This window comes from Hyposmocoma kahamanoa, unplaced genomic scaffold (genome assembly GCF_003589595.1).
Source record: "Hyposmocoma kahamanoa isolate Upper Pololo Valley unplaced genomic scaffold, ASM358959v1 81, whole genome shotgun sequence".
Lineage (NCBI taxonomy): Eukaryota > Metazoa > Arthropoda > Insecta > Lepidoptera > Cosmopterigidae > Hyposmocoma > Hyposmocoma kahamanoa.
The window spans coordinates 10,758,689-10,773,675 of NW_020654080.1; the positions used below are offsets into that span (position 1 = coordinate 10,758,689).

The 14,987-nt window shown below is 34.9% G+C and overlaps 1 protein-coding gene across 1 annotated transcript; it reads right to left on the reverse strand.

Moving 5' to 3' along the window:
- Positions 1-7,842: 7,842 nt before the first annotated feature.
- On the reverse strand, positions 7,843-14,428 carry LOC113234170 (meiotic recombination protein DMC1/LIM15 homolog). The gene is made up of 5 exons (XM_026469449.1): positions 14,106-14,428; positions 13,304-13,471; positions 9,768-9,870; positions 9,398-9,565; positions 7,843-8,100 (listed from the first exon to the last, which is right to left on the reverse strand). The coding sequence occupies exons 1-5, from the start codon at positions 14,426-14,428 to the stop codon at positions 7,843-7,845; spliced, it is 1,020 nt and encodes a 339-aa protein (XP_026325234.1).
- Positions 14,429-14,987: the final 559 nt, after the last annotated feature.

Consider the following 14,987-nt stretch of genomic DNA (forward strand, 5'->3'; position numbering starts at 1 on the left):
AGGGAATACAACAAAAAATCAGACCAGCGACTTGCTTAGTAACTGATTAGTTCCAGTATCTTTGAATTTTTTATTTAGTCGAAATTATGAAAAGAAAAAAATCGAAAATTATGTTAATTTACACGTAATTAAGTTGAGAAGTTAACTTCTCAACTAGTTTATAAGGAATAGATATAAGATTAAAGCCCTTGTATGACGTATAATGACTCCCGCTCAGTACTATAAGGGAGTAGGCAGAGGCTGAAAAACAGCGCTGCACGGTACCATCGCCGTTTCAGCATAACCTGAGCCTTGCCTATGCCTTTTGTCTCAATTAACTTTTGCTTTTTGACTGCTTTGCTATATATAATTTTTTTAATGTTATTCTGAGACAATAAATTATTTATTTATTTATATTTACTTCATTTAATGTCAATAATAATAAGAATAACATATACCATTTCTTCATTTCCAATGAGAAAGAAAGTCTTTCCGAGCTAGTGAGGTGAAAAAAAATTGTATTACCTGTTAAAGGTAACTTACCAAACAGTTACCATCGATGACATTTAAAAAAACAAACAAACGTTCATTATAAGAATAAACAGGATAAGATAAAACGTATACCTATGTAGTGGAACAACAAATGACACTATAAAATAATAACGTATATATTTAAGTAAAAAATAATAATAAACTAGCTATTAAATTAACATTTTTAGAAATCGAATTACGCAACGTTTATTGAGAACGGTAAAATTTAAGGAAAATGCATTTTTTTAGATTTGTGATAAACAAAGTATCAATAATAAGTAGTATCAAGTAGTATCAAATAGAAAAAAATTAAAAATTGTACCAGTTACAGTTCATTATAATTAGTAATACAAAGATCGAACACTTAGAAAAATTTCCTTCAATCCGACTGGATTCGAGCCCACGTCTTCCAGCAAATCGTGTCGGACGCTATGTCAACTAAGCCAGTTTATGAAGTAGTATTAATAATTATGACAAAATAATGGAGTAATTGGACAAAAATAATTGAGTATCATGGTTGTCAAACATTCAATGAACTTAAAAAGTTACACAGTGTTTTATAAACCTCAATTTTGGGACATGCCCTTTTTCTCTGAGATTTCTATAATTTACACTAATGCAAATGCGGGAGTATAACACCAGTGTGACCACGGAAGAAAAAAAACAACGGAAGTGCCTTAAGCCTCGATTATTATCGGAAGCGATGTCGCCAAAACTCACATATACTTGTTATGAAACGCTACAAAATCTTGATATGGATTGGTCGTAATTCAAACTTAAAAAGAATTAACAAATCGACTGGGAACTGGCAACCGGTATATTTTGACAACTTTACAGGATGAAGAAAAAAGTTGTTTATGTCATTTATATAGCATATGGTTTATTAAATAAAAATATGTAGTTTTTAAATGTTTTTATTACGCATGTTATTGAAAACAATGGAATTTTTTGCAACACTGCGGAGTATGAAATAGTTTAAAATGTTATTAAAAAGTGAAGTCTTTAGAATATTGAGAGTTGCCAGGTCACGGTCGAAATTCTGGATTGTTAATATATTTTAAACTTTACCCTGTTGGCATATCGTTGAAAGTTCAATACCTATTATAACTACTTACGACGTTTTGTTATTTATATTATTATATTGAAATTTCAATCAATGTGCTGCCATCTAGCAGTTCATTGTTGAATGACGACGAATTGAAGTTATTTATTTAGTTCTCCAAACCAAAAGCGACCATATTGCAGGAGCGTAAGTTTTACTTTCGTTTCTTGTAACAAAATAATTATTATCACGAACAAAAAATTGAAAATTTATTTAAATAAAACTTTCCGATGATATGAAATACCAACACGGGTAATATTTTTTAAGGCTACATTTTCGAACTCCAAAACAGCACAATAAGGCATTTTTGTAGGATTTTAGAGAACTTGCACGAAAGGATGACGCAACCATACCATACAAGCGGACTGAGCTGAGGTAGGTCTTTCGAAACCTATAACTGGCACGTGTCGGACGCTAAATAACCACTTTTACTGTATTTACTGTTCTGTGGATGTAACAAATATGTATAGTTTCAGAGCGAAAATTGAAAATGAGGTAATTTTCGTCCGAAGAAACAACAAAATTCATAGTTTATTATATTTGAAAATTATTGGCCAACCTGACTTAGTAGTTCAATAAAACCACAAATGACACTCATTTTAAACTAAATGGCAACGACAAAGGTTCATTTGTTACGGAATTATTTGTTTTTTTCCGTTTTTATTTTTTTCCTTCAATAATTACTACTAGATTTTTACCCTAACCACTGCTTTAGCTGTCTTCTATATACACTAAAATTATCATTAACAAATTCCGTTGGTTATTGTGATTATTAGCCAAAAAACAAATAACGGAAGTTTTCCGGGTTGTGCTGAAAATATGTTTCAACCGACTAAAAAACAAAAGGTTTTTTGTGCGATCTGTACCTGCGTATTCTTTAATGGTAAAATACTGACTAAAATAAAAAAAAATGATTTCTCTCACCGTCGATTCGTTAGTCTCATTCAAAATTTCTGTTTGGCTTTCATTCACTGCATGTCGGTTACAGCTTTTTTTAAACAGAAACAGTATTTAGACATCTGAAATCTCTGAAACCATAGAAGTTCAGTAAGGAAACTGTCTTAAAAACCGTAAAATCATTTTTGTGAAAACATTAAAGGCGTTGTCAGTTTTTGGTCAAGAGTGTGATTTGTCCATAAAAATGAATAAAATTGATTACATTTTTTTGTGCTGATTGGCTTAATTTCATGTAAAAGTCACTTCGCTGCATGAGACGAAAAAATCGGGACAGCAGACGGTATAAAAAAGCTTTTTATTAAATTTGACCAACTCCTGCTCTCCTAATTATTTCTGCCGGTAAAATAAAATGTTTAAAATAAGTGTCACTTATGGTTTTATCGAACGACTAAATCGGTTGGCCAATAATTTTCAAAAATTATAAATTATGGTTTTTTCCTGAAATCTATACATACTTGTCACACCAGTGTTCTACTCTCGCATTTGCATTAGTTCAAAACTATAGGAATCGGGAGGAAAAAGAGCATGTCACAAAATTGAGGTTTATAGAACATTGTAAGTTACGATAATTCAAACTCACTTGAATCACTCGACAAACCCGTGTTAATAGGACCACATGGAATATACGAACTATAGGCCTATAGCAATCTTATCAGTAATAGACAAAATTGTTGAAAAAATTATAGTGAAACAAATGAGTAGTTTTTTAGAACGTTATAATATAATTTCCAATTCACAACACGGATTTAGAAAAAATAGAAGTACTAGCACAGCACTGACACAATTTTCAGATTTTATCAATGAGAACCTGGATTGTGGGAATCAGGTAGTTGCATTGTTCATTGACTATAAAAAAGCCTTCGACACCCTCGACCCTGAAGTGTTACTGAAATCAATGTCTGAATGTGGTATTCGGGGTCCAATAAACACCTTTTTTAGAAATTATTTGTTCAACAGAACATTATGCGTTTCGGTCGATGGTGTGGTGGGTGAGGAAGCTAAGGTCACGTTGGGCGTTCCAACTGGCTCCGTGTTCGGCCCAATAGGTTATATTATACACGTCAATAGCGTAAAAAATGTCATTAAAAATTGTTATGTGTTAATGTACGCAGACGACATGTGTTTGTGTTTCGCATCAAAAAATGCATTAGACATTAAAAAACATATTCAAGACGATTTAGAGAATGTTACGAAATGGGCACACGATAATGGCATTATTATAAATATGGCAAAAACCAAATGCGTGCACATTCACTCACCGCATAATGTACAGGCAAAGAAAGTTACGTACAATGACATATCAATAGTCGGACACAATTATGAGTGTTTACATAAAAATAAAGTAGGATGTACTTGTACTAATCTAGAATATGTTGAACAATTTAAATATTTAGGTCTCATTATAGAACGTAATTTTAGTTGGAAAATACATGTTAGTGAAGTGTGTATGAAATTAAATAGATAGATAGATAGATAGATATACACTTTATTGCTCACATACAATAACAAAAACAGTACATAGACAACTTAAAACTAATGTGGGCAAAGGCGGTCTTATCGCTAAGAGCGATCTCTTCCAGACAACCTTTGAGGTATAGGAAAGCTAATCTAAGGAGAAGAGGTAGTGTGCCAAAGTCAGAAACGTATAAGTAGTATAATATATATATATATATCGAATAATAAATAAACAAATAACGGTGTACTAGACTTACATAATATATTTGTAAATAATAAAGAAATATATATACCTAAATATACTTATACTTACCAATAAATATATAAATACATGTTGCATACTAGGAACGTTTCAGAAGATAGTTACGCAATGCAGTTTTAAAAATAAGGAGCGACTTGGAATGTCGTATTTCAGACGGAAGTTCGTTCCACAATTGTGCAGCCATAATCGTAAAGGAGTTCATGTAGTATCCTGACCGGGTGAAGGGAGGGACCATAAATAGAATGCTTGGTAGGTTTTTTCACTTAAATTGTATATTGGATAAAAAAACATTGTGTATGGTGTATTATGCGCTGGCAGACTCGCTAATAAGCTATGGATTAAATGTATATGGTCGGACCTTTGCTAGTTATCTTAAAGGAATCAGAAAGTTACAAATTAGTCTGATAAAACATTTAGTGTGCAAAAAAGTAATAGAAAAACGTAAACACACAGAGTACAATGACTTATTTAGTTACTGTAGGGTCATGCCTGTAGAAGTTAAGAGTAGGTATTTGATAGTGTTGGAAAATTACTATAGCGATAATTATAAAGTTAGGCTTAAAAATAAGTACATGACAAAAAGAGTAAGGCAGGGTAAACTAGTGCAGTTTAAAGCAAATAATTATTATGGAAAAAGATGTACACGCTATTTAGTTCCAAAAATATATAACGACATTGATTGGCTTAGAAATGACACAAAATGAAGTAAATATGCACTAAAACGTAAGTTAAAGGCGTACCTCTTAAAATAATTTTTATCTTTTATTTAATAAGTTAGTGGTTCAATTGTATAATGTTAAATATAGTAAAGTAGGTATTATTAAGTAAGAGTGCACATGTCGCCAACAAACTGCACAGCAGTTTGGCGACTTTTTGTAATAAGTAATACGTTGTAATTTTGAATAATAAATAAATTTAAAAAAAAAAAGGATAAAAGACAATAAAAGTCGAAAATTTTAATTTTTAATTAGATCCAAAATAAAAATAACTAGCCAGACTATCGGGAAAATGCTGCAACGTTATGTTATTTTTACTACTGTTCCGCTAAATGTGCCGATGTTTGTAGAAAACATGAGAAAATGTGCACTAATAAAAATGTATGTTTTCGCACAAATTAATTTACTGGCAACATCAGAGAATTAAGAGCAGCCCACACATACTATATTCAGCCGCCCACTCATTACTCCGCGCATCCTATCAAAATCAATTTCAAATGGGACAAAATAATGTAGATAGTCTGCTTCCTCTGATATAATATCAATTATTGGAAACTAGTTTCCAAAGCTTTTTTCTCGAAATGCTTAGGTGTTTGAATTGTATCTGTCTTTTACAAGATATTTTTTTCTACTAGGTATTAGTAGGTACTTCATCCGCAAACTCTCGAAAAGATATAAATAATAAAGTAGGTATATACATTTAAATGTCAAGTTACACATATTTTGCCTACATACAATTTACGTAAGGTATGACACGGTACAAAATGAATTAAGTACTTTTATGTACCAAATGTAATTAGAAGTGTATCATGATGTATTGCCAAGCCCACAATTATAATAGTAGTACGTACATACGATACGATTCAATCTAATCGCCGGGCGGCGCTACTGCAAACTTAATTGGCTCAAATCGAGTCACGCCACCACGCCACTATGACGAGTGGTCGCGAGACGGCTTCGCTTCGGACTTTGAAACCCGGAACGTTCAAGCACTACCACACAGAGGTTATTGAAGTTATCGGATGAATTTATCAATGTTACAGGCCTATAACTTTACAGGTCTTGCTGTCATTCAATTATGAATAGTAGATCTTTCTTATTACTTTTGAATAGTGACCTAAACATAAGTAGGATTACAATCTAATACAAAACTTTGTAATATTATATTTAACTCTTACCAATACAATTCGGTTATTATCATCAGTTTTGTTGTAATAAATAAATAAGTAAAAAAAAGACTAATCAGCAAAGGTAGCTATTGTTTACAGCAACAGAATTACAATAATTATTTTTTCAATTCTTATGATTTTAAAGTTCGTATTTATGCTGGGTGTAGGCTGCATAAAATAGGATTTTATGCTCTAGTGCAAAAAATAAAAAAACATTAAATATGTCTGATTGTTGTAATTTTACATTCAATTTTAATTCAATAATCGTTTATTTGTAATATTGTTGTTTAATTTCCTCGCAATCGAAGTGAAAAGCAGAGTGTATAATTCGTTCATAAAACCCATTTTATCCTCGACTTCAGTATCCAACCTCGCTTCGGGTAAAATGACGCGTTTTATGCGCTGGTTGTACAATGTACTATTAATAGGTAACATCAATTATTTGAGGAGCTTCGTGGTCGATTGGCTTACATGGTGTCGTCATCTCTGAGGTCCCAGGTTCGATTCCCGGCCGGGTTAGTGTAGAAATTAAGTTTTCTCTGTTGTTTTGCAATATCCATAACACAAGTGTTTTAGCTACCTACTTACTTTGGGATCAGTGCAACGTATGTGATGTTGTCTAATATTTATTTGTAGTCTCGTCAAAAAAGTGTCTCCAAGCATCAGTTAATTCCTAAAAAAACTTACACCATTCTTAGAAACATCACGATCGTAGCAAGTGGAAGACTGTTGTCTCTACCTACCCCTCGGAAAAAGCGCGTGAAGAATACGTAATATACTATATATAGTACTTACATATCGTCTGCTTAAAGGTAAAACCACATAAGTGACATTTCCACAAAAAATCTCCAAATCATGTACCAGTTGTAAGAAATTCACCATCTTTCTCCAGATAAAACTCTTAATAAGTTTATAGATTTTTTGTTATTGAGATTCACGTGCAGAAAGACAGTGATTTTCTTACCATGGCTATATAAATTAAAGACTTTTTGTGGAAAATGTCACGTATGTGGTTTCACCTTTAAAAAGACGATATATATACTTGTAAAAATACACAAACAAAATACTAATATAAATAACGGGCACAATAATGGCAAGTTTTTTGTAAAGAACGGAAGGGAAAAGGAAATTTGACCTCCACTTCCATCTCACCTGATGGAAAGTGAAGATGATCTCATAGTCACGACGACGTGACGATCAGGTTGATTTTGGCACATGCACACTTAAATATTTCCTATTCACTCTTGCCTTGAAAAGACCGTGACAGGGAATTCCATCCTATAGCCATTCGCCATGTAAATGGGGAAGCAAAACGCTTCGTGCGAATTCTTGAAATATCCACAACATAGGGGTGGAACCCCAGTCTAAGTCTAATCCCCCGATGATGGAAAGGCGAAGGCGGAATTAAATCATGCAATTCAACTCACACAACAGGAAAGGAATTGTCAATGGTACTAACATACTTAAGCACATTTTGAGGTTGTACGTAAGGCTGTATTATTATTTTTCATTAAAAAGCACGAAGTTAATTCAAATTGTTTACGTATCTAGCGACAAGCTATGTGTATAACACTAGCTCTCTTGTATTCGGTCCGGTCCCTACAGATTGACAAAAACGTATGACTCAATTTACTGTCTTTATTCAAATATAAAAGAAATGAAATATCTGAACTAATCTTTAGCGTTAGCAACTCCACCGTTAGTTATAGAGAAAGTAGCCTCACTTTCAGGCAGATCGGGAGAATCGTATATCTTCGCGATCCTGTTCTCGCCTCGGCCCTTTCGTAGAGATATTCTAGTGGTTGAAGCATGAGCGAGAATGTTCCCTCCAATGGGCTTCTTGGGGTCTGCCTGAAAAGTCAGTGTAGCACCTGGATCCGATGTCATTTGATTTGTTATGAAAACTGCTACGTTGTATTCTTCGGAGATCTGGAAAAGGATTACGGCTGGAAAATTATGAAATGTCACATGTATTAACATACAATTTTAATACAGGAATATAACATTTGTTCTGAAGAGTCGCTGTTAAGGAATACACGATGTTGATGAGCATGAGAGTTATAAATTGATTAAAACAAATAGTAATTTCGGTGAGCGCTTTTAGTAGGTTCAATCGTTACGGATCTGCAATGCGAAGCGGTTCGAGTAAATTCTACAAGGTTTACATACTCATTGCGATAGATAATTATAACCCTCGTGGTAGAAGAAATGCTTGCCTGCTGATGGGAGCTATACCTTAAATCAGGGTTTCTTAACCTGGGAGTCCGTGAGGGGTCCATGGTGAGCCTTCCTAACACAATGCATTAATATAACAATTGGTATACAATATGTTGAGAATATAAAAGGTACTGTTTATATATCTAGATATTTTTAGAGGGGTCCATGATTAGAAAAAGGTTTAGAAACCCTGGCTTAAGTGGAGATGTGATAACGTTAACGTTACCTCTTGTTTAGGTATGTGTTTTGACGCTGACTTATTCAAAATTACGAAATATTTTCTGCGTATCAAAATATTGTATTTTAGTAGGTACCTATTAAATCTAAATATAGAACACGAATTGATGACAGTCGAGTTCATAAGATCTTAGGGCGAAAAGATAAATATGAGGAGACATGATAAGAAGGTATCCGGGTTTTTTGAACCCTTGAGTTTTATGATTTGACTTTGACAAAGTGGCTCAATAATTCATGGACACAAAATTCCTACGTAATAAAATGTATACATAACACTAACAATAACAAGAAGTGGAGTTAACGTTACGCTATAGTTCGTTAATTTACTGCAGCTTTTTTCAAAATAACTAAATACTCACCGACATGTAATGGAAATATAATGGAAATACTTAGGTATACGTAGGTATACAAAAAAAAATCGAAATGTCGCCATAATTAAAAAAAAAAAAAAATACATTGCGACACCTCCTTACAAGGAGGTGAGGAGGTAAGTTACTTCAGCACATGATAAGCCTTAACTTCTTCGCATTTGTCTTCTTCAATAGACATATATGCATAAGTAAGGAAAGCTCAGAAGATTTCATTTTAACTTGAAATTGCCTAATGTAAACAGCTTTTTATTTTACTTCGTGTATCGTCAATAAATCATAAAGTGTCGTCTAGAGCGATTTGAGTGCGACATTATTTACAATAAATTTAAAACTTTTGTCCTTTTCTTGAATTAAGTTTAGTGCAAGTTTGCAAACTTCGGTAACGCCAATCGGTAAAATACCTTTTGCAGCCTGGACAGCACTTGAGCAAGTTTTTGTTGTCGGTCAGCAAGTTCTCCGCGCCCAGAGAAATCGACTCGAAACAAGGCCATGATGGAGTCAATAATCAACAGTTTGAACATCCCTGCTTCTTCATGGAACTTTGCCGCTACGTAGTCTAGTAGTTCTGCCTGCCAATGTTTTTGTAAGTACTTAAGTAAATATGCACACCTAAGTAAATAAAAACGTTGAGAAAATACCATCATTTCTTGATGGAAAATGAAAGGGACGATAACAAAAATGCTAATAATAGGAAAGAAAGAAAATGGAGGGTTTGCCCAGCTGTAGGAGATCATTATAAAATTCAATGGCAAATGGTATGAAACTAGTTACCTGATGCTCCGAAGTGTAAGCCCTAGCATAAAGGACGTTGTCTAGAACTGCGTTTTGATCCAAGTTGAATCGTTCTGCGATGGGCCTCAATCTATCTGGGCGACTGATTATTCGGTTAGGGATTTTGTATGATAATTACACTAAGGCTTAATTAAAGCTGTACCTATTATCAGTTTTTGTAAGCTGTGTGAGTGACGTACTGTACAATTAAAAATAAAGTAGGGACCTACTGGCATCGTACTTCCAGTGTATGGGCGCAGTTTTACAATAGGGAAGATATTTTAATGCTGTAGTATGGGCACAGTGTAAAGAAGATATTGGTATACTGTGGTATACGTACGCATTGGATAACGTAACGTAGGTACATCTAGCACAAGACCATAAAGCTTATTTTCCATACACCGACTTGCATTTTCAAGTATCTAATTATTAGTAATATTATTGAGTCGGGCACAAAATATTATTAAGTTTGGACTACGTAAATATACTAGTACTCAGAGTAGCCCAAGTGAGATTTTATCGCCGTCACAACTACATTAGACATAATTAGATAATTAATACTTTCTCCTGTGAATATTTTTACAAGAAACTTAGCAGATAACTGAGGATGTGGCTCACATTATAATTTGGTCCATCAACTACCATTGCGGTGTGAACCGCCACCGCCCATGCGTTTGGGGCTATAAATTAAAACCAGACTATCGAAATTCTCGTTGTGGTTGGTGCGTGTCACCGCCGTTCTACTAACTACATACCTACAGCTACAAATGATATCATCGAATGTCTTTACCCTCGCCAGGAGGTTAGTATTATAAGTCACACCACTGGTACATGTTAATAAAAATGGATGTACATTAATTTGCTACTCCGCGAACCTAGTGAAGGTTAACTCGTGTAAAATAACTGCGCTTGTGCTGAATATTTTTTCATGCAGTTAATTGTACCACGCTCCCTTCGCTTAAAATTAATAAAATAACACAAGCGCAACTGTAGCTGTAGCTACAAACACAACCACCAAAAATATATCCGACACTTGTTCCGCCTCTGTCTTTCTTCAGAGTTGTTGATGGTTAGAAGCTCGTTCGTAGTACTTCATGTATGCTACTTACTATTCATGTATCTATTCTAGCCCTGCCCTGAATAGTCTTAGGCATGCGGATTTCATGTAGTCATAAATTCAACGCCAACCGAACTTATTTATCGCGAGACTCTTCGAGTAATAATAGGTCAGTTCGTGTCTCCAAATTGTATCTTTACGACAAGAGCCGTTGCCGAGTAGGTATGCGACACGTCTGGACTCCTACACATCTACAAAGACTCCAAAATCGTCTTCACTTGTTTTTTTACATAATCACGTGTGTTCCCGAGCCAGGAAAATTTACACTTTCCACTGGAGCCACCTTGACACGGTTCATTCAAAGTTATTGAAACATATTCCAAGTACTATGTTTTACAAGGAAAAACGAACAAAATCGAGACAGACAGTCCAAAACCAGCTTACATAATGACAAAAAACTACCAAGCCAGAACAATAGAGACAAGGGAAGCCAGAGAGAAGATGGAGGAGAAGAGAATACGCAACAACTGAGGAGTAAAGTTTCTTGATTTTTATCGACCGAAGTCACGGTTTAGCCAGGGGAATATGTTACCTATATTTTTTATTTGTACCATTGCCATTCATTGTGGAGCGAATCGCTACCGCTTTTGCAACTAGGACCACGCACCAAAATCATACGATCGATGACGCGATGACGTCGTTGGCGCCCGCGCACAACTCGGTCGGGCGGCAACACACCGCCTCCGCACCTGCAGGGAACCCTCACACGTGCGTTTCGCCAGTGATGCCAGATTGGGGGATTCCCTTCAAATTCGGGGGTACTTTTTGACTCACGGGGTGAATTTTGATCCTCGTATTTTCGGGTCGGGAAATTAAAAAGGAGAGCTTTTTAGAGTTTTTTATAAGAACAGTATAGTATTAATCATCCATCTCAAAATACGATGTGTGTTTACTCACTCAATTAATAAAGACAAATTGCGTAAAAGATTGGCAATTGAAACTGCAGAGGCAATTCTTACAATTCGTTATTCATTGCCTAAAGGATGTAGAGTATTAATTTCGTTCGCCACGTCACGAGTGTTGAACAAATTAAACTCCGAAAAAATGTATTGTAATTGATGCCAATACAAATGTAAGTGAAGGTGATAATAATTAAGTAATAACGCACACATTCAACATAGCACCGCACTAGGGAAACCCTGTGTTGCGGGTGCCATGGACACACACATAAACAATGACATATATATACATATACACCCAAAGTCACTAGAGAAATAAATATAGGCCATACAAATTTTTCTCCCGGCCCAGCAATCGCACCTAAGACCTCTGCGTGGCAATCCGACATGGTAACCGTTCGGCTACGGAGGCAGTTTTCAGTAAGCCTGAAGCTCTTGCGGAAGTAGGTTAAATTCTATGTATTCTTTATTAAAAAGCATCTGAAAGCGTGTTTTGTATTTTTCCCTTTAAAATTAATAAACAGAGTTGAATCTGGGTTAAAAAGAAATTACGAACATTTTTTTATATGTATTTGTAAATAGTTTTTCAGGGAAGTCATAGCCATCTAGCAACACTGCGTTTGGCATTGTATTCAGTTTGTTTACCTAAATGTTCAATGATTCTTTTGATTAATTATTCGACTGCTTTTCTGTGGGTTTTCTTTATTTCTCATTTATTCAAGTGATACCTATAATTATATAGCGTGTATTTTTAATCTGGGACAGTATAAAGATTTCCGAAATATAGAAGAGACAGAGAACAAGTCTTATGAACTATTAAGTCTTTTTTTGTGAAAACAATTTGGGCATAGTCAATTTTTTGGTTAAGCGTGACCTGTCCATAAAAATGAATAAAATTGATTAATATTTCTTTACTGCTGATCGACAAGTTTCATGTAAGGATCATTTCATTGTATGGGAAGAAAAAGCATTTAAAAAATTAGACAAGTTTTAATTTTAATTTTCATAGACAACTGAAAAAAATTAACATGCCAAAATCATTTTCGCCAAAACTCAACTCACACTGGCAATGGCGCAGAGTCGAAGCGTCGCGTCACGTCCTGTTTTTCAACTACAACATGGCGAACTGCGTTGTCGAGGGACGACGCTCGCTTTAGCGCGTCCTGACCACGCGTGGTCGGCGTCTGACGCCTCACTACGCGCAAGTAACGCACGGCGACGCGCGATTCCATATTCGGATAACACAAATTTGTACCTTAATGATGGGAAAATAGAGATGAATATGCTATAGGCGAAAAACATGATGCGTCGCGACGCTTCTCACTCTGCGCCAGTGTGAGTTGAGCCTTAATGGTTCTTAAACAGTTTTCATGTATCTCATAAAGTTTAGGATTTCCCCATTCTATCCCAGAAAAAAACACACTGTATATGCATATATGTATAATCTACGTGTATAGGGTTCTATTCCCGATCGAGTTACTTAGAGTAACCTCTTCTTACAAGAATAAAACAAAGGATACAAAGTATGTTCAGTATCGAGAAACATAACTTTTCCGCCTTGATAGCCTGTCGAGTTTGGTATCTGCGTCGTTACGCATAGCGTGTGCGACAGCTGTGTTTTACCTGTGCGAAACTCGCCGAATACCTCTGTTATCGCCATTGACTCTATGCCACCGGCTAACAGTTTACTGAAAATTTATGTAAATACAGTAGATATTTAAATGAGAAAAAATGCCAGGCAAGCAAAAGCCTTTAATCTTTGTCTACGAGAATTATTCCACTAGAATTGTAACCTAGGCCCTGGTTTTAATTCAAATCGGAATCGATCTGATCGCGTAGCCCACCCGCAACATTACTCTAAGAGTCGTATTCTAGAATTCTACTCAATGCTCAAGTCAGGATTACACTGGAAACACAAGCACTGGAAATACCCGACCCCTAGGGTCGTATTCTAGAACTCTACTCAATGCTCAAGTCAGGATTTGAGTATGGTTAAAGCACTCGAAATCATACTCAAGTCCCTGCCATTAGGGTCGCATTTCCAGTGCTTGCGTTTCCAGTGCAATCCTGACTTGAGCATTGAGTAGAGTTCTAGAATACGACCCTTAGAATCTCGACACAATATGACTATGTTGTGGACAAACGAGGCACATTGTTGTAAGCTTTCCTAGATCACTTGATACAATGGAAGCACTACCCAGAACTCCAATTTATACAATTTCGTTCCTTAAACTAAACTGCATAATTTGATCAAAATATACATGCTTAATAATCAATGTGGATGTTGTTGTCATATTTTAAGTATATTCTAGATGAACTTACTCCAATTCAGTGCTGCCCGTACTTATTTTGAATATTTGTTTGCGACGATCACTAACTTCTAGAGCCGTCATAAAACCTAATGTCGCAACTTTCTGACAAGCTTCTTTTATCTTTTCTACTTTGGTATCCGAAAACCCTTTGATATTACACAGTTTTTTTTTCGTAGACATCTGAATGCCTTTAATAGTGCATATTCCGGCAGTTTTCAATTTTTTAATATCAGCCACGTTTATTCCATGTTTCTGGAGAATATCTACATCCTGAAAGAAGCTGTCTTCTTCGTCGTTTTCAGAAATATTATCGTCAAGTGCTTGATCCATCATTATTATTTTTATAAATTACTTGATGGGTTTACGCTACGGGTTTACGACGCGTAAAAATTTTTGAAATATTGGCGGGAAAAATAAAACTTTTTATAGGTATGGCTTTAGGCTTAGGTACTGAGATAAAATTACGGAGAAATGTAAAAGAAAACCATACTATGTTTACAGAGTTGAGTGATAGTTTGGTTCATAAAATTTTTCATCAAAACTTCTACTCGCTTTTCTAGTCCATAATTAATTATAAGCGTTTGGTTTTTTATTCTGTGTACAAAAATTTACAAACGACACATTACATTAGAACAACAGTGCTTAGACCCCATATACATACATAAGACGCAATTTTTTGCAACTGCTAGCGCCATCTAGTGTGCAGTTTGCATCTACCTGTGAAAGAAATATTGTTTAAACATTTATGTCTACGATTACAATTCTAACGTGGAAAATAAAACAAATATAGATAAATTTAACTGTTTTACAAAACTAAGACTAGAAAATTAAGGGACGCATACAATTATAAAACTATTAACCACATAGGTAATATAAATCATTAACCCACATA

Coding starts and splice junctions, on each gene's coding strand:
- LOC113234170 (XM_026469449.1), bottom strand. CDS start 14,428: ATGATGGATCAAGCACTTGACGATAATATTTCTGAAAACGACGAAGAA. Junction 13,472..14,105: donor ACGGGCAGCACTGAATTGGA/GTAAGTTCATCT, acceptor ATAAATTTTCAG/TAAACTGTTAGCCGGTGGCA. Junction 9,871..13,303: donor CTCGATACTGAACATACTTT/GTATCCTTTGTT, acceptor CCGAATAATCAG/TCGCCCAGATAGATTGAGGC.